This window comes from Rhipicephalus microplus, chromosome 2 (assembly GCF_043290135.1).
Source record: "Rhipicephalus microplus isolate Deutch F79 chromosome 2, USDA_Rmic, whole genome shotgun sequence".
Lineage (NCBI taxonomy): Eukaryota > Metazoa > Arthropoda > Arachnida > Ixodida > Ixodidae > Rhipicephalus > Rhipicephalus microplus.
This window is the reverse complement of record NC_134701.1, coordinates 258,994,936-259,019,757: the sequence shown is the minus strand read 5'-3', so window position 1 is coordinate 259,019,757 and position 24,822 is coordinate 258,994,936. Positions and strand designations below refer to the sequence as shown.

The window sequence follows — 24,822 nt, the reverse complement described above, 5'->3', positions numbered from 1 at the left end:
TTTATTGCTGCGACGTAGACTCGCCCTTAAAGCATAATATGTTGTGTGTACATGTGTACTAAATCTGCGACAATGGGCCGGGTTTGTATATTATGAGTGATGCAATGTATTGGGGAATGTGCTATCACCTGTCCAGCGGTCATAGCTGGTTGTGTCGCTGTAGCGAAGGCCGGAATGCAGGGGGTGCCGGGAGCGTTACTCTTACCCTTAAGATGGTATGCACCTGTTTGCATCACTGTAATGAAACAGTGGATACCTAGCACCTACTGGTAAATGCTACCAGTTCCACGTTGAGATACAAGCCGGTGTAAGGGCCACCCCTGCTAAAAGTCCCATAATCACGACTTTCTCGGCCCTCGCAAGGTGAAGGGGGAGAGAGCAGACACACGGTGGGATAAGAACACGTGTGTCGATCCTGCCGGAGAACGTTTTTACGGGCACGGATCAAGTTTAAGGGTTGATTTGGGAGGCGAACAGATCTGTATTAGGAGGGCAGTGTGCCTGCTGGTCAGCAGCAATATTGTGAGGGTTCACAGTACTGCCTCGAAGCTAGTGACCACTATACAGGGGTGTATAATTGAATGTGCCTTGTCTCAGAAACAAGACAAAAAACAGTTTGACGGTGAAATTGCACATTGATTCTACATGGCAGTGCATGAACCACTAGCTCTAAAAATTGGTTCCTACATTTATCTCACAAGAAAAAAAATATTATCCTCACATGTCACGTACACCATGAGGGAGACTTTCGAATTAATATATTTTTTAAATATAAGTAATGCTGTCTTTCAAAGTTTTAAGGACTACTTCGAATGAATTTAAATGCAATCTGGGAGAAATTAAGCGCTATCGGGGGGATCGATTTCCAGAAGATCTACATCAAATATCCGAAACTTAAAAACTTATCCTGAGAAAAGCGTGCTCTTATTGTATCAAATTGTGCCTTTAGTAAAGCCCCACGGCGGTGGTCTAGTGGTTGACATTCGACTGTTAATTCGAAGGTCGCGGGATCGAATCCCGGCTGTGGCTGCTGCATTTTCGATAGAGGCGAACATTTTTGAGGCCCGTGTACTATATATTTCGTTGCATGTTAAATATCTCTAGGTGGTTCACGGATGGTTAAAGATCCCTGGGTGGCTTGGTGGAGCCACTCAATTTGGTAATGGATGGATGGATGGATGTGGCTGTACCCTTTAGATCGGGCGGCGGCTAACGCCACCTAGCCATAATACTTAGTGAACTAACCATTACATTTATCTTTTTTTTTTCTTTAAATAATGAAGTTGAGGATTCGTACTTAGCAGTGAAGGGTTTAATTTTCACTCGTGCCTTGACTTTAGCCACCATTCAGATAACCTCCTTCTAGTTAAGTCTACCCGCTTAAAGTCTATTTTGCCCTCGCTGTCCCTAAATCCCAGTGCTTTGAAAAACTCTGCGCCATCATCCTGAACTATAGGGTGAAGCCCTTTACAGAACATTATCAAGTGTTCGGCAGTTTCTTCTTCCTCTCCACACGCACTGCATACTGTGTCGACCCCATCGTATTTGGCCCGATATGTCTTGGTTCGCAGTACTCCCGTCCTGGCCTCAAACAGTAGAGAACTACCCCGAGTATTATCATAGATCCTTTCCTTGGCAATTTCCTGCTTAAAAGTTCGTTAGATCTCTAGTGCGGACTTCTTAATCATGCCCATTCTCCACATGTCAGTCTCCGTTTCCTTCACTTTTTTCTTAACCGATAGTTCTTTTTGGTTTGGCCAACTGCTGTTTTCTAAGTATTTACCAGTCAACTTCCTGGTTCGCTTCCTCCATTTTGTATCGACATTCTTCATGTACAAGTAGCTGAAAACCTTCCTAGCCCAACGCTCTTCCCCCATTTCTCTCAATCGCTTCTCAAATTTTATCTTGCTGCTAGCTTCCCTGCCCTCAAATGATGTCCATCCCATATCACCTTGTACTCCCTGATTTGGTGTATTCCCGTGAGCTCCTAAAGCAAGCCTACCTATTCCACGTTGCTTAATTTCTAATTTTGCTTGAACTTCTGATCTCATGCACAAGACCGCATTGCTGAACGTCAGCCCAGGAACCATGACCCTTTTCCATATTCCTCTCACAACATCATACCTATTGTAATTCCACAGTGCCCTATTTTTCATGACTGCTGCATTCCTGTTACCTTTAGTCGTCACGTATATTTCGTGTTCCCTCAGATACTCGGTCCCATTGCTTATCCATACGCCCAGATATTTGTATTTATCTGTTATCTCTAGCGTGACCTCCTGTATTCTAAGCTCACTACCTTCGTTGTCATTGAAAATCATGACTGCTGATTTTTCCCTACTGAATCTAAAATCTAACCTATCTCCCTCATTACCGCAGATGTCCATCAATCTCTGCAAATCTTCCTTGTTGTTGGCCATTAGCACTATATCATCTGCGTACATTAATGCTGGTAGTGCCTGATCAATAAGTTTTCCTTGTTTGACTAAAGAAAGGTTGAAGCCCAGTCCACTTCCCTGTAATTTTGCCTCTAATCCTTGTAGGTACATCATGAATAATAAGGGTGACAGGGGGCACCCCTGCCTAAGCCCCCGTTTTACCTCTGCAGGCTTGGATACCTGTTTTTCCCACTTTATAACTACCTTGTTGTAAAGGGCTTGCAGCGCCGCCAAACGGCGCTTCCGTGCGCAATGCCAGGAGCGCATACACCAGGAATCACGTGACTTTCCTTCGTTGAGCTTCGGAGTGAATAATTAAAGTTTAGTTGTTTGGGACGCGTGCTGCTTCTATATACTCTCTTAGTTCGGCCTAGCCACTTTTTCCACAGGCTTATACCAACTCACTTGTCATCTGATACTTTCTCTTACCCAGAATCCCAACTTCATAAAATCTTGGTTCGCATTTGCAAACCTCGGAGTGCGCAAAAGATACGCAAGTTAATTTTCTTTTAGATTTCAGTCAAGATATCTGGTTCGTACGTTCATACAGCGTCCAGTCTGCACGCAAGTTAATTTTCTTTTGGATTTCAGTCAAGTTCTCTGGCTCGTGCGTTCATACAGCGTCCAGCCTCCCAAACGTAATACTTGCCGCACGTAAGGGGGATCTAGTATAGACCACTCCTGTTTCACATTTGACGTAAGCCAAATGGAATGTTTCACACCGTCGCCTGTGGTTCCTTCACAGGTGGTGCGAGGGCAGCGCTGAGACAGCTTTGCAGGGGCCTACAGACAATAAGAGGGATATCGTATGCTCCCTACCACCGGGTTTTTGCTACCTTTAATCTTCTGCAAGAGAGTCTCCACCACTGACACGAACAATGAACCATCGGAAGCCTGCCAATATATGCTCAAAAACACGCGCTGGAAGCTCAAAACGTAAACCGATGACTGCGCTGCAAACCATTACTGCTGGAAAAATTTGCAATAAAATCGTACAAAAATGGTAGGAAATTAATATATTTAAGCAATCTAGCGTTATTTATTATAAAAAAATACATGCAGGAACGATGAACTAGAACAGCATGTAAAGGAAGTCTTGCATCCGTCAGGAGGCGCGACTTTTGCCGCCATTTACAAAATGGCTTCGAGCAGTCGTACGTGTTTACCAATGCATGGTTTTGCTCCTTGAAATGTGTATTATTTTTTATCAATGAAAAAAAAAATAACTTTCGTCGATCTGTTTCTACTACACCCCCCGAATATAAAAGATGGCTTCGCGCAGAAAGCGTCTTTATGTGGAGAAGCCCACTTGCGCACTTCTAGCCTTATAACAGGCGGTTCAATGACGCGTATGGTAGACCGTATAATCAATCAATCAATCAATCAATCAATCAATCTGTGGCGATGAAAACCGTGTTCCAATGAGAGAGACAGGTGAAAGAAATAGTGTGCTTGACCGAAATACAAGATTAGAAAACTGGCACTCAGGCAATGGTATAAACAGGCACGTGCCACGAGTAAGCGGCTACAATCTGAAAGAGACCTGATCGATTACGCTGTAGGTAGACACGCGATGACGACGACAGTACAGCGAATTTCGGTTGATTCAGCAGCAATGGCTGCATGTGGCATCACTTATTTCTCTCTATCTGCTCTGTGCAGGCAAAACTCGGACCAAGGACAAGTACCGCGTTGTGTACAGCGACCACCAGCGGCTGGAGCTGGAGAAGGAGTTCCACTACAGTCGCTACATCACCATCCGGCGCAAGGCGGAACTGGCATCAATGCTGGGCCTAAGCGAGCGGCAGGTCAAGATCTGGTTCCAGAACCGGCGCGCCAAGGATCGCAAGCAGGCCAAGAAACAGGAGGAGATGCTGCACCGAGAGCTGGTCAAGGCAGAGCCTGTTCCTACCGCCACGCTGCCGCCTTTCTCAGCAGCGGCGGCGCCTACCGATGGTTACTCATAGTGACACGCACACTCGTGGATACACTTCTCTCTCTCTCAGCCACGGGCGCCGTCGTCAACGTACGGTTACGTATGAAGGCCGCTAGGGGAGAAATCTGGCGCTAGTGTACGTACGGGTTTTTTGACGTCGCAATTATAAGCCATCTGGGAGTTATTTATGGGAATTGTGGTTTTAAAATGCATGGCTTGCCCTCGCCATGCATCCAAGCTAACAGAGAAGTGGTTGTTTACAGGACTGGAAAACACGATGTTCACTGAAGGGCGGAGACTGGGGCGTAGACGAGTAAGCGCTTTCTCTAAATGTAAATTCGTTGCTACGAGGGAGGATACATTGCCCTGGTATCAGTTTATGCGGCCTTTAGCTTTATCAAGGGAATTCAACTGGATTCCGTAAATTCCCAGAAGTTAGCCGGGTGTTGTTACGTCACGTATTCAAGTGTTTCGAACGTTGATTTATTGTGGATTCTATGTCAAGCCGATAGCCATGGCTACCGTGGCGGCTGCCATGACGGTCACGGCTACCATGACGAGTGGACAGCTGCTTCGCCAGATTCCTCTCCAAGCAGTACGAAGCTGTACGGTTCTCGACAGACGCGCAGGCCAACGGGGCTCATCGTGCAATGGACAATATGCGCGCCTTTCAGATGGCGCTGCATGCCGCTGACAGCGGGACACTTATTCTGTGCATGGACAAATGGTGCCACTGTCTAAGTTGATGCGTGTGTTTACGGACCACATGATGGCCATTTGCGACCTCCAAGCACTGTTTCTTTACATGGGACAGTGGACAACCGACAGTGCGCGAACCTGTGTTGTGCCTCAGGAAGAGGCCGTGCTGTGCGCAGTTTTATCGGGTAATTACATTTTTTGTTTGTTTTCGATGTTTGTGAAACTAAATGAAGTTCGCACTCATTACTTTGTGTCCTGCGTGTTTGTAAAGAAGGATCTGCTCTGACACAATGTGAGCAGAGAACTACATACGTTGACGGGCTTGCGTTGGATGAAGGTAAGAAAAAAAAAGAGAGAAAGTCACTGAAAGAAATGACAGAATATGGAAACTATACTCAAGGGCATTACAGCTCGCATGATATCCTTGCTCATGCATTGGTGCCTAGCGAGCATCTTTCCGATGCGAACCAATCTGGCAGCATATACATATACACATGAGTCATGGTCGTATACGACGACGTCAGATACATGCAACACCCTCTCGCGGCAATCTTTGTTATACCGTAAGCCTTATGTGCGAATCACGCGAATAAACCACTGGTTTATTGTACATTTTGCAATGCGTACACATGCGTTGTAGGCACTCATTAATAGTGGACGGAAGGGACACAACGTGACCGAGATGATCAGCTAGCAACAGCGCATATGCATTGAACGATAAAGCCTCCTCGGATTCTGTTGAATGCGGAACCACTCACGCGAGCTTGAAGTTGGGGTCGATTCTTATAGAGCTCCATATTAGCAGTCCGCCTATCACACTCGAAAATTACAACGTGCGATGCGCTAACAGACGAGAATCCACATCACACCCGCAACAACGCATTCATTTCAACCCTGCTGGCAGTCGAGCAACTTCCCCGAGGCCAGAAGGGCTCCACTACGCAACCCCTTATCCAAAGTCTGTATAAAATGAGACCACACATTGCTCGATACGACCGCGCGTGGCTTACTTAATTCCCGACCGCTGTGCTGGGAGAAAAAGTGGGGACCACCAGATTTTACGACTGTTTGCCGCCGAGCATGGGTCTCGCCACTCGCGACTGTTTGCCCCGGCCTGCAAGCTGGCAACCACGGCAGAACCCGGGGATGAAAAGTGGCCAAAGTGTGTGCACGGCCACCGTTGCGAGTATTGCGCCGCGTCGCGGGTAGCGCAGCAAACTTTCCCCAATCTGCTCGGTCGTAAACGGGAGCGACGCCAAAACGCGCTTTTTCATTAGCCGCCTCGACGTATAGAGAGATGATCCGGCTGCCGGGGCACAGAAGGGAGGGAGAAAAAAGCGAAGCCATTGCAATTGATGCTTCTTCCATGATGCCGCACGTATGCGCCGTTCGAGGGAGACGGGGGAGCGATCGTGGCCGCCAGGAGGACCGATGGCTCCCGCGAGCCCCGTCCGTCACGGCCGCCAAACGGCGGCGGACGGCCCATTGTGCTCCGCCGCCGCAAATCACGCCCTCATCCCCGGGGGCCGATCGTGCGGCTACGCGTTCGGGACGTCCCAGTCTTCACCTGTCTCGCCTGATGCGCTTCACTGCAGTGCTTCGGAAGATGGCGTGGAAGACACGCTACGTTCGCCTGTTTTCCCCTCCTTGCGGTTATCGAGCTACTGCGGCTAGCCAAGCTTTCTCGGCGAACCCGGTCGTGCCGGTGGCTGCGGCTGTATTACAAAATAAAAAGAAAGGGTCGGCGTAAATAACAGCACTCATGTAACGAATAGGGTTTTGTGTAGCCCCGGTGGCCGGCCTGACTGTCCGCAGAAATACGCAGTGAAACAACAAACAGCACCCCGAATATGCAACTTCTTAAGTTCGGAGCACTTTAGTGGCCCGGGCCTTTGTCGTCGCTTGGCGTAACAAAGGCAAAACCACGTGTCAGAGAGGTAAAGAAATTAAAAGAGAGGGAGAAAATATAAATAGAAAGAAATAGAGAGTAAGAACTAAATAAAAATAAAATACAGAAGAGAAAAAGAAAGAGAAAACCGAAGAGAAAGAAGCATTAGTAAGGCTGCCCAGCTCCGTACTTTCTCCATGCCTGGCAACCCCAAGTGCGAAGCTGCATTATTATTATTATTATTATTATTATTATTATTATTATTATTATTATTATTATTATTATTATTATTATTATTATTATTATTATTATTACTTTAACGTAAGGCTATCTATTTATAACTTTATTTCCTTGCACTTGACGCGTCGACTTCTCAATTACTAACGTGGGCCTCTCAGTACAATGTTTAAATGGAAAATAAAATTATATCGATACAACCTATAGCGGCATGTAGCTGCAGACAGTTAACGTGCTTCGCATTTGCTTCAATGATGAAGCATTCATGTTCCCTATGGCCCGACCGTTATATCGCGCACATGTTGGTTCTTTTTTTTTAATTCGTATCCATCGTACTATCACATTCACAACACGGCCAGATATCGATGAATGCTATGCGTTTGTAGGCTGCACGCCTCGAGCCGGAGTCGCACACACACAAAAAATAATAAAATATGATGGTGAGTTTCACAACACAGCATACAGACCACGCATTCATGGCGCACCAAATCGTCCATTTATGTATGACGACCCAGCTCGAATAGTAATAATAATTGTTGGGACTTTATGCCCCAGAACCACGACATGACTGCGGAACGACACTGCGGATGGCTCTGGAAAATTTCAACCGTGCATATATAAGAATAAATGTGTGCACACTGGTCGGTGCGTCGTATAGTCGTCCGCATATACAGTCACCGGCTACTTCACTACGCGTAAGTTATGAAGGGATTGCTAAAAAATGCATTAAAGCACTCAAGAGTTCTAGTGAGTAGTTCACGCATCACAACACTGTAGTGTACAAAACTAATTCGAGAAGTGAAGAAAAAAAAGAGTATTGCCAAAGTTTAAAAAAAGGTCGCAATTTCACCGCAAGGGTGAATCGATGAATGCGATAGCATCAACTTGGAATGTAACGGTGATAACTGCAAGCAGATCGAAACGTGCAGCACACTGCTCACGCAGAAATGACGCGCGAAAACAACATACACAGTACGAGAGCGAACTAACAACGTTTAGCGCTCGACAACTTGTAGTCGTACGCATATACAAACACCGGCTACTCCACTACGCGTAAAATTATGAAGGGAATGCTAAAAAATGCAATAAAGCACTCAAGAGTTCTAGTGAGTAGTTCACGCGTCACAACAATGTAGTGCACAAAACTAATTTGAGAAGTAACGAAAAAATAAATATTGGCAAAGTTTAAAAAAAAAGTCACAATTTTGCGGCAAGGGCGAAGAATGAATGCGATAGCATCAACTTGGAATGTAACGGTGATAACTGCAAGCAGATCGAAACGTGCAGCACACTGCTCACGCAGAAATGACGCGCGAGAACAACATACACAGGACGAGAGCGAACTAACAACGTTTACCGCTCGACACATAACGCGCTGTTTAACGGGCTGTTTAACGCGCTGTTTAACGACCCACGAAACGTAATCACAAGTACAGATGAGCGAAAACTAACAAGTGTCCCAGTTGTTATACTTCGCTGTGTATGAAATTCGCGCTTTTTTCGCAAACGGGGCCTGTGCCACGGAACGAAGTGACCTATGTGATCCCGGAAATTAACCAGTCTTGTTCCAGTGAAAGCCGAAGATACACGATTCTCCCTACCGAAGAAAGGATAAGCACGCGCGCACAAGCATATACCCCCCCCCCCCCCATTGTAACAAGTACAACATTATGTAACAAGTACAACATTTTGACCTCCAAGGTGGTGCTGGTGAGAGATTTCTTCTGTGCGTTGTTGAATAACAAAAAATAGTGCTCAATGTACATGTCAATAGCTGCTAATGGGGAATGAGAAACAGGAGCGTTCGGCTTTTAGTTAACGCGCACGCTGCGATCCCTATTAGGAGCCATTGGCATGTACATTGAGCACTATCTAACAAGAAAGGGTTGCTACGTTATACTCGCTGGGTGTAGCCTCCTTAGTTTTAGAAAGGTTTAGCGAGCGTTGAGCCACAGTGCCATGAATACAATGAACTATAGTATATACCATGAATGAACTCGAGGTGGTTAAAGGTGGGAAGTAGATACGAAGCGCAAGCCATAAGAAAGTAATAGCCGAATTCTCCTGTCTCTCATTTCCCATTAGCAGCCATTGGCATGTACATTGAGCACTATCTGACAGGAAAAGGTTGCTACGTTATACTCGCTGGGCGTAACCTCCTTGGTTTTAGAAAGGTTTAGCGAGCGTTGGGCTGCAGTGCCATGAATACAGTGAACTAGTATATACCATGAACTCGAGGTGGTTAAAGGTGGGAAGTAGACCCGAAGCGCAAGCCGTAAGAAAGTGTGCGTGTGCCACCTCTCGTTTAGTCCTTGGAATGTCCGCTGGATGGCGGTGCTTCTATATGGGAATATATGATGAAAAGATGCGAGATGGTGGTACTTGGAGTGTTGAATAGATGGACGAACTTACACACAGACAGATGCATGGATGGACGCATGCATGGACGAACGCACAGAAGCAAGAACGGACGGACGAATGCTTCGGCCCCACTCTCCATCGTTCACTCCGTGGATATGCTGCCAATTTTTTTGTTTTACTTTCTTGAATTTCCGTATCTCTCTCTCTCTCTCTCTCTCTCTCTATATATATATATATATATATATATATATATATATATATATATATATATATATATATATATATATATATATATATATATATATATTGTCGCAGTACAACGCGAACAAAGCACAAGTACGCCTTGAGGCAGCGAAAGCAGCGTGTTCTCAACAGCTGAGCCACAAGATCTTCTTCGTTCTCGCGTCAAGCCAGAGGCCCACTACCTGGTGTCCGCTAAATCCCCCCATCATCGTTTTTGTCCACATGTAGACACGGGTCATTTGCCTCCCTCTCAAAGAGCATCGACCCGATGCGAAGTCAATAATGCAGTTTTTCTTAAAAGATAAGTCTCACGCAATCACTCGCTGACGTAAGGCTTCATGCGCACTACGTGAACGAGTTCAGGATGGTGCTGGCGACGATTGGTACTACACGAATTGTCGGGAACAACTTCGTAAGTGACGTCACTCAGTTGTCGCAGCACTCGGTATGGCCCAAAGTATCTTCTTAAGAGCTTTTCTGATAGTCCTCGTTTCCGTACGGGTGTCCAAATCCATACTTTGTCGCCAGTTTGATAGACAACTGCCCTGCGGTGAGCATTGTAGCGGCCTGCATCGTACTCTTGCTGCTGGCGGATCCGTAAACGTGCCAGTTGTCTAGCTTCTTCCGCGCGTTCCGTAAACATGTTGGCGTCTGGGTCGATGTCGTCACTTTCGTGCAGCAGCATCGCATCTAACATAGTTCGTACTTCTCGTCCATGAACGAGGCTGAACGGGGTCATGCGGGTCGTTTTTTGCTTGGCCGTGTTGTACGCAAACGTTATGTATGGCAAGATTTCATCCCAATTTTTGTGTTCAATGTCTACGTACATCGAAAGCATGTCTTCAATGGTTTTGTTCAGACGCTCCGTCAGCCCGTTTGTTTGTGGGTGGTAGGCAGTGGTCTTACGATGCGTTGTTCCACTCAGCATCAGGACGTGATCCAAAAGAGCTGCCGTAAATGCGGTTCCTCTGCCTGTGATCACGACGGTTGGTGCACCATGCCTCAGTACAATATTTTCGATGAAAAATCTTGCCACCTCTGCTGCTGTACCTCTCTGAATAGCTTTTGTCTCGGCATAACGGGTCAGATAATCCGTCGCGACGATAACCCAGCGGTTTCCTGCAGTAGAAATAGGAAGTGGGCCCAAAATGTCCATGCCTATCTGGTAGAATAGAGCTGTTGGGACCTGCACGGGTTGCAGTAGGCCAGCTGGTTTAGTCGGTGGTGACTTGCGTCGCTGGCAGTCGAGACAGGTAACGTGGTGCTTCACGGCTGTGGTTAGTCTCGGCCAGTAATACCTTTGCTGTACTCTGGCCAACGTTCTCATGTAACCCAAATGGCCAGAGGTCACCTCGTTGTGGCATGCTTTGAGTATTTCGGTACGAAGGGCTGCTGGTATGACGAGCAGATAGGCGGATCCTGTCGACGAAAAGTTTCTTTTGTAAAGTACTCCGCCCCGTAAACAAAACGATGACAATACTCTTGCGAAAACTCTTGGCGCCTTCTGAGATCTGCCTTCCGAGTAGTTAATTAAGCCAAGCAACTCAGTGTCGTCACGTTGTTGCTGCGCAATGGCGGTCGTGTCTAGGACACCGAGAAATGCCGTTTCCTCCTCCTCGGGTAGGGTTGCCGACTCAATGGGTGAACGGGACAGACAGTCAGCGTCCATATGTCGCTTGCCTGACTTGTGCACGACCGTCATGTCAAACTCTTGCAGTTTTAGGCTCCAACGCGCTAATCGGCCGGTGGGATCTTTTAGATTAGTTAACCAGCAAAGGGAGTGATGGTCACTAATAACTTTGAAGTGTCGGCCATACAAGTACGGGCGAAATTTCATTACTGCCCATACTACGGCGAGGCATTCTTTCTCTGTTGTTGAATAGTTAGCCTCCGCGCGTGTTAGCGTTCGGCTTGCGTAGGCGATCACTCTTTCTGTGTCCTCTTGCCGTTGCACAAGCACAGCCCCAAGACCTACATTGCTAGCGTCTGTGTGAAGCATCGTCGGGGCTTCTTCGTCGAAGTGGGCGAGCACAGGGGGCGTTTGGAGACGTTGACGCAGGTCATTAAAGGCAGCCTCCTGTTCTTCTTTACACTCAAAGGCAACATCATCTCTTGTGAGACGAGTTAGTGGCGACGCGATGCGGGCGAAGTCTGCGATAAATCGGCGATAATAGGCACAAAGGCCTAGGAAGCGTCTGACAGCCTTCTTATTGGAGGGTACTGGGAACTGTGTGACGGCGGCAATTTTTCCAGGATCGGGCCGGACGCCTGCGTTGCTGACGACGTGACCGAGAAACTGAAGTTCGTGAAAACAGAAATGGCACTTTTCTGGTTTCAATGTTAGGCCCGCGAACCGTATGGCACGTAAAACAACTTCCAGCTTTTTGAGATGCTCGTCAAAAGTGGTCGAAAACACTATAACGTCGTCCAGATAGACTAGGCGCGTCTTCCACTTCAATCCCGAAAGTACCGTGTCCATAAGCCTTTGAAAAGTTGCGGGCGCGGAGCACAAACCGAAAGGCAAGACTTTAAATTCGTATAAACCATCTGGGGTCACAAAAGCGGTTTTCTCTCGGTCTCTTGGGTCTACCTCGATCTGCCAGTAACCACTCCTCAGGTCAATGGAAGAAAAGTAGCGAGCGTGCCGAAGTCTGTCAAGGGAGTCATCAATACGTGGGAGCGGGTACACATCTTTCTTGGTCACCCGATTCAGCTTCCTGTAGTCCACGCAAAAACGCAGGGTGCCGTCCTTTTTCTTTACTAGCACTACAGGCGATGCCCAGGGGCTCTGCGACGGTTGAATGACGTCATCTGCAAGCATTTTCGCGACTTGTTGTTGTATGGCTTCGCGTTCCTTTGAAGCTACACGATAAGGGTTCTGGTGGATAGGTCTCACCGTGTCCTCGGTGATTATTCGGTGCTTTGTCAAAGGTGTTCGACCAACTCGTGATGTCGTTGAAAAGCAGTCGCGGAATTCGGCTAGCAGCTGAAGAAGTCTCTGTCGCTCGTCCTTTAACAGAGTGGTGCCAACATCGAGAAAGGGTTCTGGTTCTTGATTAGGCTCTTCGTCCAATACCGACAAACATAAACTGCCTCGCATTTCTACAATATTGTCGTACGAAGCGATAGTTGTGCCCTTCGGAAGGTGCCGGCGCTCAGCACTAAAGTTCGTCAGAAGTAAATTCGTGCGTCCACCAGTGAGACGGACGATACCTCGTGCGACCAAAATGCCATGACTAAAGCAGCGAGCCAATTTGGTCAGCAATGCCTTCGCCAACAAACGCTTCGTCGCCTTCTACTGAAACAAGAGTGCATGACCGGGGCGGGACGACCACATCATCATCAATTATACGTAAAGTGTTGCTTATTGCGTCTGAACAGTCAACTAAACCAGGGCTGTTGCGGAATGTAATTGAACGGTCCGGGATGTTGATGACGGCACCATATTCTCTTAAGAAGTCCATCCCTATGATCAAGTCCTTGCAACACGAGGTGAGGATGACGAACGTCGCCACGAAAGAAGAGCCACCGATGTCGAGTCTTGCTGTACACCTTCCGACAGGCATCAACAGCTAGCCGCCTGCTGTCCTGAGGTGAGGTCCCGTCCACGTAGTCTTCACTTTTTTGAGGCGTACGGCAAGGTTTTCACTTATGATAGAAAAGTCGGCGCCGGTGTCAACTAAGGCTGTTACTTGCTGTCCGTCTACCGAAACGGTAAGATCTGTGGTCACAGTTTCGTCGGTGTTACAACTTCTCGGCTTTACGGCGTCCTGTGGTACAAGTAACGGGGGCTTTTTTTCGTCGCCTTGACGGCCTGCAACCTCACCCCCGGAGGTCGCCGCCTTCAGTTTCCCCAGCGTGGACTTGGTGACCTCCTTCCACTGACGTCGGATGTAGTTCGGTGGCGCGACGAAGGCGAATATGCCGGAGACGGAGAGCGTGGTCGACGTCCCAAACCTGGCTGGTAATCAGGCACATTGTCGTCATTATTGGCACGGCGGTTGTCAAAATGGGACTGAGACAAGGGGAGTCCTTGAGAATGAGTGTCCCGGCGTGGTGCGTAGCCGTCGTTGGCGCGTCGATCGTCAGACCATTGCCGAAGAGGTCGAAACATATCTACGCGGTGCCAGCAATGGCGGGAAATGTGGCCCACACCTCCGCAGGTAAAACAAAGCGGGCGCCAGGCGTCTGTTTTACGAAGCTGTGGACGCCGCAACGGCTCGTAATGTGGCAAATGCCGTGTCTCGTTGGGAGACGGCTCTTGGTACGGCGGCATTTCGTACGGCGGTACGACGGCAGGTCGTCGCGGTGTCTGTTCTTGTGGCGACCAAGGAACGGCTGCCGATGGCTGGCGGTACGACGGCGCAACGGGCGGTGGGCGGCGAATCGCGGCTGCGTAGCTCATGGGTCGCTGATCGTCAGTACGATCAGCTGTTGAAAACGCTTGGCGTATTTCTTCGCGGACGACTTCAGCGACAGACGCCGTGGGTGGTTCCGTGACCAGATTCCGGAACTTCAGCAGCTCTTCGCGAACAATCTCTCTCATCAAATCGCGCAACGAACTTTGATTGTCAGATGCCGCAGCGGCGACTTGCATGTGGGCGCTGCTGGACAAGCGATCGTATTGTCGGCATCGTAGGTGAAGCGCCCGTTCGATAGCCGTAGCTTCTTTGATGAAGTCTGTCACGGTGCTTGGCGGGTTCCGCAAAAGTCCGGCGAACAGTTGCTCTTTAACGCCGCGCATGAGGTAGCGCAACTTTTTGTCGTCGGTCATGTGCGGGTCAGCTTTACGGAAGAGACGGGCCATGTCCTCAGCGAACATTGCAACCGTTTCATTGGGTTTCTGAACCCGTAGCTCGAGTAAATGCTGCGCACGTTCGCGCCGGTCGACATCGGCAAATGTGTCAATCATCCCTCTTTTAAAGTCGCTCCATGATGACAAACTGCCTTCTCTGTTCTCGTACCAAGTTTTAGCGCTGTCGTCGAGATAAAAATAGGCGGGGGAAAGCCTTTGTTCAAGGGACCACTGGTTGGTGTTAGCGACACGTTCATAGTGATCAAGCCATTCTTCGACGTCTTCATGTGCTCCACCACCAAAGCGATCAGGCACCAGCGGTGAAAAAAAGGTTACCTGAGATGGGGTTGGCAAACTACTGTCTCGTAGTAACTGTTGTGGATTGGCGGTGGCCATTGGTAGATCTGAGCGGTGCTTTGTAGAGTGTTCCTGTGAGAGAGTGAACTCAGGAAGGAGGCCTCGCAAGCGACGACTGAAGCGATGCACGGGAGTGTCGACAAGTGCTTCTGGGCTGGATGAACGGCTCCCCGTGGGAGTGTGGAGCATCAGGCGGGGTCGCGGGCCAGCACCTCCACCAGTGTCGCAGTACAACGCGAACAAAGCACAAGTACGCCTTGAGGCAGCGAAAGCAGCGTGTTCTCAACAGCTGAGCCACAAGATCTTCTTCGTTCTCGCGTCAAGCCAGAGGCCCACTACCTGGTGTCCGCTAAATCTCCCCATCATCGTTTTTGTCCACATGTAGACACGGGTCAATATATATATATATTTGTGTGTGTGTGTGTGTGTGTGTGTGTGTGTGTGTGTGTGTGTGTGTGTGTGTGTGTGTGTGTGAGGGGCAATAGGAAGTATAACGCAGGCTCCGATTGTGTAGAAAGGAACGCATTTCACACACAACGAACGTTTAGCACAGTTTAATCCGACGATTCGGCCGTGGGACCGGGCTTCGTCTGAGAATTGAGAATATATATATATATATATATATATATATATATATATATATATATATATATATATATATATATATACGCAAAAAACCAGCCGAGACTGTCAATATAATTGCTATCGCAACAATAAAGGTTTTGCTGGGCGAGTTGGCTTATTAATTGAGAAGAAAAAGAATGTCAATGAATGAAAGAAACGAGAGGAAGCGCTGAGGTGACATTACCGTTACCATTAGCCGACGAAGGTTGTAACAATTATGCAAACAGAGGTATGAAGGTGGCACACGGGCCCGGTGTGCCACCCCCTCACTACGCCACTGCTTAGGCGGGATATCCAGCGTTCGCTTTTATCGCGATCAAGCTAGATCGTAATCGAGACGATCGCGATCTTCACATCACGATCTGGCTCCTTCATCGCGATTTGACAGAAACCTCCGCCAAACTCAATCAATACTAGTTTGAGCCCTATGTAAAAGTGGCGATTGTTTATAGCAATCAAGAAAACCGATTTGCGTTATCGCGATCAAAAGTGCCCGTGCGACACCGGCCCACTGCTACGCTCACTAACACCACGTGCCGAGTCATGTAACGTTATGACAGCATAGAGCTATATCAATAAATAAACATGCTATCAGTTAGTTTATTTAGTTATTTTTATACCATCACATCATTATTTGTTTCTTCCGGCTGCCTCAATGGGGTACACCTTTGGTGGTACTCACAACCATGCCTATACCTGCCATGTCATCCCTATTCGGTTCCATATGAGAGAGTGAAAGCCCGGGAGGTTATCATGGATGGCATACTAGAAATTGCATTGAATTCGGCCGCGCTATATCATTTTTTTTTATAAGGAACTACTTTCGATCACGGCAACGCTCAATGCTGAGGACCCCTTTCTGGGAAATAAAGCAATAAAGTTTCAACGACCACCATCACCACACGAAAAACTACGGCTACATCAAACAAAAACAGTCTGAGCCCTTGACATATCGAATATCGGGCATCAGGAAACGTTCCAAGTTGCCTACCGTGAATGAATTATGCTCGCGAAAGGCAACTTTTCCGCACGCATTTGGGAGACCAAGCGGCGTGATTGGGAAGACGCCGCGCAAAGGAAGCATGAAGCATTGCTTGCCATCACGTGCTTTTCTCCACGATTACTCACCGTTGAGTCACCGACACTCCGTGCGTGTTCGCTCCTCGGCTCGTTTTGTTGACGCGATGGATGCTGCGTGGTTCACCGCAGAGTTCACGATAATCAATGCAGTCGAACATGGGGAAAAGAATCATTACCCATACCACTGCGTACAGTGTTCTAATAGGCACTCTCAAGGTGACACTGAAAAGCAAGGCCGACATCAGGGCCAAGGCAGTGTACCCGCTTCAGGCACCCGATGAGTACGCACAGCTGCGTAGGAAGAGTCTGAGTCAATACTTTCACTTTATTTCCTTAAAGACCCCGAGTGGGGGCATTGCATAAGGGGTGGGTGTACAGTAAGGATAGATGATACATGACCATTCAGGATGAAAGGTGCACTTTTACAGCATCAATGAAAGCATCTGGGTTGGTGGTGGCAACGACGGCGTGGGGAAGGCCGTTCCAGTTTTCAATGGTGCGTGGGAAAAAAGAAGACGAGTAGGTGAGAGTACGGGTTTGAGGACGAGCAACACTTAAGCAATGGCCTGTACGAAGGGATATGCGAGCAGGCGGTGAGATGTAAGGTGGCTGATTGAGTGAACTGTAATACATTTTGTGAAACAGGGATAAGCTGGCAGTGCGACGGCGACAAGAAAGGGTGGGCAGGCCAGTTGCCGCCTTTAATGAGGATACACTAACGTTATACGAATATGATGAGTGAATGAACCTGATGGCGTGGTTCTGCACCATTTCTAATGCGTCTATGAGATAAGATTGATGAGGATTCCAGATTGCGGACGCGTACTCATGTTTTGGTCGAATTAAAGATCTGTATGCGATGAGTTTAACGTGAGGAGGAGAGCTGCGTAAATGACGTCAGAGAAAGCCTAGGGTTTTGTTACTGGATGAGATGACGTTGGACACATGCGGAAACCAATTGAGATCTTTGGACATATAGTTACACCAAGATATTTGAAGGTACTAACAGATTCAATAGGAGCGCTAGCAATTTTGTACGGATAGAGGAGAGGGCTTCGCGAGTGGGTGACGGACATTAATTTACATTTACTGGATTCAGGACCATCAGCCAGCTATCACACCAATTCAGGATTTTAGATAAACTGCTCTGCAGCACAGCCTGGTCGGAGGTATTTCTTATTGAGTGACAAATAACGCAGTCGACTGCAAACATACGAATAGAGCAAGTAACTTCCAATGGAAGATCATTGATATATATCAGGAACAATAGGGGACCCAGCACGGAACCTTGGGGGACGCCGGAGGATACAGGGACGGGGTTAGAGGCTATGTTATTGATACATCAATGCATCATGCCGTATTTACATAAATGCCTTACATCAATGCCGTATTTTCTCTCGTATTACTCGATTCTGCATATAAACCCACTCTCCATTGAGAGACCACAGACAAATCTAAAATAACAGTAATACATAAAAAGGAACCCACGTATTGCCGTGAAGAAAACTTCATTACATCATTATCATAAAACGCTGCAGTGAAGCCAGCTTGTGCAACAAAATTTGTACCACAAGTACAATTTCATTAAAAGTTCTCTATAAATTTATCCGATATATCAAACTTATTTCTGCTTTCCTTCGAGTTTGATATATGCCGGTTTTACTGTAGTATCTAGCGTTATCATATAACAGTTCAGCAAGTGAACACATTCGCTTGCCGTCGCGTGATTGACCGGAAGAGCGATTGAGGTGAGTCTTATCACTGTTATCAGGATCCTCTTTCAAAACCTTTATAAGATAGCGACCTTTTCGAAAAGTTCGTCAACGTGAAAGAACCCGTAAGAGCGCAAGTAGCAAGCATTTAGGACCAACACTTTCAAACTTAGGCGCGTAAGAATAAACGACTAGTACGTGCTGCCATCCAGTGTATTGTAGGCATACTTTTTGTAACAAAGCACGCGCCATCTGTCGTTTGCGAGTTCACTTCACAGCCCGCGCATGTGGTCGGTGCGTAGCGCCGGTGCCATGCGGTCAGCAGAACGGAAACCTTAAGTGGCAGAACGAAGGACGTTGAACGTAATGCGGGAAACACGTTTGCCCGACTAGCATTCTTGTTAGAGCAGCGCTTATTTGCTCATCGACGACACAGAACGTAAGTTGTTTTCGCTCGGCGGGTGGGTCTGCACGTCCTTTCGGACGTGCGCACGAATTGCTCGCACGGACCAGCCGAAACCTGAAATCCTCGGTTTCATTTCAGTGGTGCAGCATGTCTAACCCGCTTCCGACCGAGATACACGACCTCCAGGAGCTGCGCGATCACCCTGAGATCGGAGGAACGGTGTACAAGCATTACTTAGCAGCAGCCGTCGATTTGGTCGCTGGCACCGCCGGTAAGGGATTATGCAATCCTGCACCGACACGTAAAAGTTGCTCTGCAGGCCTCAGCTGCCGCTTCTGTTTGGGTTACCTGTGTCTTATTACGTGCTACCGTCGCCTAAAGCAGCGTGTCGGAGCCAGAAAATCGACACGTGCCATTAATTTAAAAAGACACAAATAGCCCGACTCGATCAACACCCGTAGAGTCGGTGCTTCGCGGAATCGCTTTAATATTAAACGTTTTTACATACATAAAAAAGAACGAGTTTATGGGGCTGTGGATGTTGATCTACGCGGTACGGAGCGTCGTTGACTGCGTGCGTACCTGTTGACCTTCGCACATTTACTTTAACAGAAATGTTCTCCATAAAACGGTCGCCGAACATCCGTCACCGAAGTTAACGTGCCACATTTTGTGCTTTTCAAGATGGCCTTCGACGGCAAGCTAGGCTGGCACAAATCGAACGATTCTGCAGCTTTGAAACTTTCGTGCAGTTTTACTTTCGCACTGTAGAATTGGAATGGTGTCTGCGTGCTGAGCTGCGCAGTTTGATCAGACGTCCACGCGCCCATCTCGTGATCGTGTATCTTGACTGTGTGTGTCTCGGCATTTTCTACCGAAACTCTGTAATGGGCTATAATATCTGACCGAAACAAAATATATATATATATATATATATATATATATATATATATATATATATATATATATATATATATATATATATATATATATATATATATATATATATATATATATATATATATATATATATATATATATATATACCGACCCCGGAAGGCATGCGCACCCAGAACGGCTCAGCAAGTCACGTGATTTAAACTACCGTATTGACTTACGTACTGCCAGCATTCATTAACATCGGCTAGTCTTTGCTAAATTCACGAGGATTAACAGCGCATAAACAGTAAAAAAAGGGGGGACAGGATAGGCGGAGGCAAAGAGTGCCGTCTCTTTTTCTCATTGTTTATATTGTTAACACCGCCATAAAGATCCTCAACTCACTCGAGCTTAACTTCTTGGCCAATTATTGACTTCTAGTTGCTCCAATATTGTACTCACAAAATCACTACCATTTCTTTTTTTACTTGACAGGTGGTGCTGCCACTGTGGCTGTCGGTCAGCCACTCGACACGGTCAAAGTGAAAATGCAGAGCTTCCCCGAGCTGTACCCCAGCAGCATCAAGTGCTTCCAGAAGACCCTCTCTCAGGACGGTGTGCGGGGCTTGTATGCCGGAACCATCCCCGCCCTTGTGGCCAACATTGCGGAGAATTCGGTTCTCTTCTGTGCCTACGGATTGTGCCAAAAGGTTGTGCAGAAATTGGTTCGAAAGCCTAACGTGCAGGAACTGAACCCCCTGGACAATGCCTCAGCAGGTTTCCTTGCCGCCTTTTTTTCTTCACTCACCCTGTGCCCCACTGAGCTAGTCAAGTGCAAGTTGCAGTCCATGCGAGAGAGCACTCACTTGAAAGGGGCCACCAGTCAAGCTGGCATGTGAGTTGTGTGAAAGGGCGAGGTTTCCTCTCATGTATATCTCTATTTGGTTGCCCAAATAAGGTAGAAGTTCTGGGGAAGATGAAATGTTGAAGTGATGAAAGATCATTGGAACACGGGGCTCCAGCAACACTGCATTTCAAGGGTTCTTCATTGCTTCATTTGGTTGTGACATCTTCGTTTCTTTACTCTGACACTATCACACTGAGTCCGGGAAGCCATTCAACTTTTAACTAGTTAGGACGAGCGCGGATCATTTGGGCTAAGTATTGTTCCTTGAAACTCATTTTACAAGTGCAGCACATCATTCATATTTTTCATGAGAAAGGTGCGGATGCATCTCTTGTGACAAAGCATGGGTGTACATACATTAAAGCAGGGCACTTATTGATGCAGCTGACTGGCCACAGTGTTAATTGAAAACCATGAGATGTCGAAAATGTTCCACACACTACCCTTGTGCTGATAAAAACTCGGTCTGGTTAATCATGCTGCATGACTGCTCAAGACAACCTTATTTTGTGGCTGGAATTCACATTGCTTAGAATAAACAAGAGTTGTGGCGAACTTTTCCCAAACAGTGTGAAAGATAATGCAACATGGATGTCCGTCCTCACGGACCTCTTTATCCAAATCTAATTGAATATTATTAGGAATGTATAGTCTACCAGAAAGGCAAGAATTTTTTGTTCAATATCAGTGCGAAAAAAAATAAATGGTTGCATTTTACACATATACTGTGCAATGTATTGCATGCCATACTGCTACTTATGTTAGAATTTCTTGTGTTTGACTTGCATTATATTTAATGCCATTTGATACCCATCTACTCTGAAAATATTCATTCGAGTCTTTATAGCAAGCTTGTCATACTTTGTGATTCTCCAATTTTAACTAAAAAAAAACTGAGAAGTATCTGAAGTAACAAACCATTTAAAGTGTTTCGTTTGTAAACCCTATGGTAGCAATACACTTTACACAAAATTTTGCAGCTGTGCCTTCCTTCATAAGCGTCAGAGGGGAGCTATGGTGCAGACCATATATCTACTACTGTAATAGTTAACTTACTGTAGCAGTATGCCATAACTCTCTCTTGCAGTTATGCTTATGTGCCCTCAAAGCTTTGTGGCACTATAACTATAGCTATACAGGGTTTTTGCATTGGTGGTGCAATAAAGGTTTCCTACCACATTGCCTTCCAGTGGAACGTGGCAGCTTACCAGGCAGATCTACAGACAAGATGGCTTCTTGGGATTTTTCAAAGGGTTTTCAGCTACACTTGTCAGGGAGATGCCTGGATATTTCTTTTTCTTTGGAGGCTATGAGGGAGCTCGCTACCTATTCACACCACCAGGAAAGACGAAAGAAGAAATAGGCAAGTATGGTTTGCAGTCAGTATCTCTGAACGCTCACTCTCTTTAATTCATCTCACCTTGAAGGGACTGTCTATCGTCCTTCATTGCTCTCCCGTTTTGTGTCGCGATAAAAAGCTTACCATGTGAAGTGTCTAACCTTGCAGCAGTTTCTCTGGAAAGTGCGTATAATTTTTTCAAACAGAATTTTTCTGTCCGCGTTATGTCTCCTTCCATCGGTGTGATGAATGCTGGCAACACTGGTGGGTGCCGGTGAAAATCGAAAAGTGAAACCGCGTGCGGTTTTCGCAGGCTTCATCAAGTTTGGTTACTGATAAAACAATTACCTCGGTGGCCATTTTAGGCACGCACAATTTTTTGTTCTTCGCATGAGCGGCGGCGGACGCCGTGGTCGCGTTTCTCCGCCGTTTGCAGGCAGACACGCATGCAAGCGAACACACCGCCGGTAGCGCCACCAGGCGCCTATTTGAACGGTTAAAAAAAAAGCAAAAATTGGTCTCTGGCGCAATACAAAGCTGCTTCAAGTGCATAAAATACACATTCAAGTTAAACATGTTTGTCTTCAAGCAAAATAATTCTACCTGCGACAATTTTTCGTCCTACCAATAGATCGTGAAGATTGACCACATTCGCTGTTGTGTGACGCTACTGGTCACTTTTTATAGACTTTAAAAAGAGTTAAAATTTATTAAAGATTTAAATTAAATTAAAGATTTAAAGAGTTAAAATTATTATTCCTTTTTTCTGGCACAAAAGCGTGCTTGTTGCCGCCAATGTGATGAACGATCTTTTCATTGGCACCATATTCAGAAAAATTTTTTCGAGCTGCAGACAGTCCCTTTAATGGCTCAAAAGAATCACATGAGGTGTGTGGAGAGGTTAGGGTGTATAATTAATTGTTTTGACAACACACATGCAGGAAGTATACATTAAAATAAATAGAACATGCTGCCTATTCATATTCTTGAAGAGCTGACAAAAATAGGCACTGTTCTCCTTTATTGTGTGCGTGAATGTGTGTCCTATGTTTTATTGTGCTTTGTGTGGCTGTTCCATGGGAACCTTCAAGCAGTTATTAAGTCAGTACACAGAGAAGGCTGTTACATGTCTATTTTTGAGCACATATCCGTCTCATTGTTTTAATGGCATTGAATGAAATTCAAACAGCAGCAAGCTTTTCCTATATTGTAGCGTGTGCCTTCCAGTCATCAACATTAACAGGCGCACATTTGGTTTGGCAGCACTGTGCATATGCACATCTGCCCATGGTGATGATTGAGCTGTGTACCCTATAGCATTCTGAATTCTTGCCGCTGTTCAGGTTTCATTTGATGCCGACCGTACACATGCATTTTATGCATTGATTGCAAGCAAATTTCAATGCTGGTCAGAACTATGCATGGGATAATGCTACCAGTTTATCTGTATGATAAATTTATTTTCGCTAATGTATCCTTAGGCCCAGCATACTCTGTAGTAGTCAGTGTAACTTCACCTCTGTGTAACTTCACCTTTTCCTTGATCAACAGGTGTTGCCAGAACTATTGTCAGCGGTGGTATAGGTGGCATGTGCCTTTGGCTCTCTATCTTCCCAGCCGACGTTATCAAATCTCGCATTCAGATCTCTGGATCCAACGAGCCTGCCCTATCTGTAGCGAGAACTATAATTCGTACTGAAGGTGAGTATTGACTCAAAAAAACTACTTTATGGATCATGGTTGCCATGTAACAATTGTAGATACAAGTGCTGCAAGTGTTACTCAAACGTGTGGGTGAGGAGATGTCAAAGATTGCATAGACAGGAGGAGCACTTGTTATTATTCTTGTCCTTGCATGTGCAATTTAGTAATGGTTACCTCCTAAAATCAAGTTGTTGCTAAAGCTTTAGCAACATCAGTTGTGCCTTGGGGATGGAATGCAGTCAGACTCGGATACCTCAAATCTGAAGCAGAACTCTATAGATACCGGGTAATTTGTTATATTAAATATTTTATACATCTAAAATATATTCAAGGAGACATTACAACTGTTCCATATATACATAACAATTAATTATATGTCAGTTCAACTGTAATGAGTAGTAGCATAGGCTTACAGGACATGGTCTTGCTGTGCTTGTCACTACACAGATGTGACGTCACTGCATTGTGGTAACGTTAACATTTCTGTTCGGTAGTAAGGTATGAAACTAGGTTAATCTCTCGTCATGACTATCAGAGTGGCAAAGACTCTTTGATATTGTTCACAATAAATGTTATTGTAGTGCAAGTAGGAAATGTGCGGGTCTTGCAATACCTATTATAACTGTAAAATGTTTTCCTGATCTGCTCTTGAGACTGATAGTAACAGTGATGCATCAGCACTATGAGGGAAAGAAGTGTCCGATTGGTGGAACTAGTTCAGTGCAAAACAACACATCAGAGCATTGCTTTTGCTTGCCTCATGACTCAGTTTTTATCTCCACTTTTCTCTTTAACTTTCAGGTCCTTTAGCCCTCTATAATGGATTGGGACCAACACTGTTGAGAACATTTCCAGCAACAGGAGCCCTCTTCCTCGCATACGAGTACACTAGAAAAACACTAAACTCTGCGTTTGGCATTGAATGAGAGGCTATTCTCTATTGTTATTCGTCGCGTATGTGAATGGTAAAGATATAAAGACATATACGTATATCATTGTTGATGTTGCAAGTAGTTGCGCTCGTACTTCTTTTACCTCAGTGTAACGCCTGGTCTGTGTTCTGCTGTCTGTGGCATCTGTGTTCATGCACGCTGCCACAGTGTACTAGGAGCATTTCATAGCCAAGCTGCTCATTGCTGTCTTTATGCCTGTGATGTGGTACTGTCAGGGGACAGTGATGCCACATGCAGGTGACACAGCAGAGCATTCAACAAACT

General features: G+C 46.3%; 2 protein-coding genes across 2 annotated transcripts in view; both read left to right on the top strand.

Annotated features, from left to right (window-relative positions):
• Nucleotides 1-5,319, top strand: part of LOC119170058 (caudal type homeobox) — a 46,800-nt gene extending 41,481 nt beyond the window's left edge. The window contains exon 3 of the mRNA XM_037421084.2: nucleotides 4,101-5,319. Coding sequence (XP_037276981.2) covers nucleotides 4,101-4,405 — 305 coding nt within the window. The 3' untranslated portion in view covers nucleotides 4,406-5,319. The remainder of the gene's footprint in view (nucleotides 1-4,100) is intronic.
• Nucleotides 5,320-18,670: 13,351 nt separating this feature from the next.
• Nucleotides 18,671-24,595, top strand: LOC119170056 (mitochondrial ornithine transporter 1). The gene is made up of 6 exons (XM_037421083.2): nucleotides 18,671-18,809; nucleotides 18,915-19,047; nucleotides 20,151-20,550; nucleotides 21,753-21,925; nucleotides 23,453-23,602; nucleotides 24,407-24,595. Exons 2-6 carry the CDS (start codon nucleotides 18,924-18,926, stop codon nucleotides 24,529-24,531), a joined length of 972 nt encoding a protein of 323 aa, XP_037276980.2. The 5' UTR covers nucleotides 18,671-18,809; nucleotides 18,915-18,923; the 3' UTR covers nucleotides 24,532-24,595.
• The last annotated feature ends 227 nt before the right edge of the window (nucleotides 24,596-24,822 follow it).

Excerpts from the sequence above, each read along its gene's own strand:
- LOC119170056 (XM_037421083.2), top strand. The coding sequence starts at position 18,924 with ATGTCTAACCCGCTTCCGACCGAGATACACGACCTCCAGGAGCTGCGC. Across the intron at positions 20,551-21,752 it reads GCCACCAGTCAAGCTGGCAT|TGGAACGTGGCAGCTTACCA; the intron begins GTGAGTTGTGTG and ends ATTGCCTTCCAG. Across the intron at positions 21,926-23,452 it reads AAAGACGAAAGAAGAAATAG|GTGTTGCCAGAACTATTGTC; the intron begins GCAAGTATGGTT and ends CTTGATCAACAG.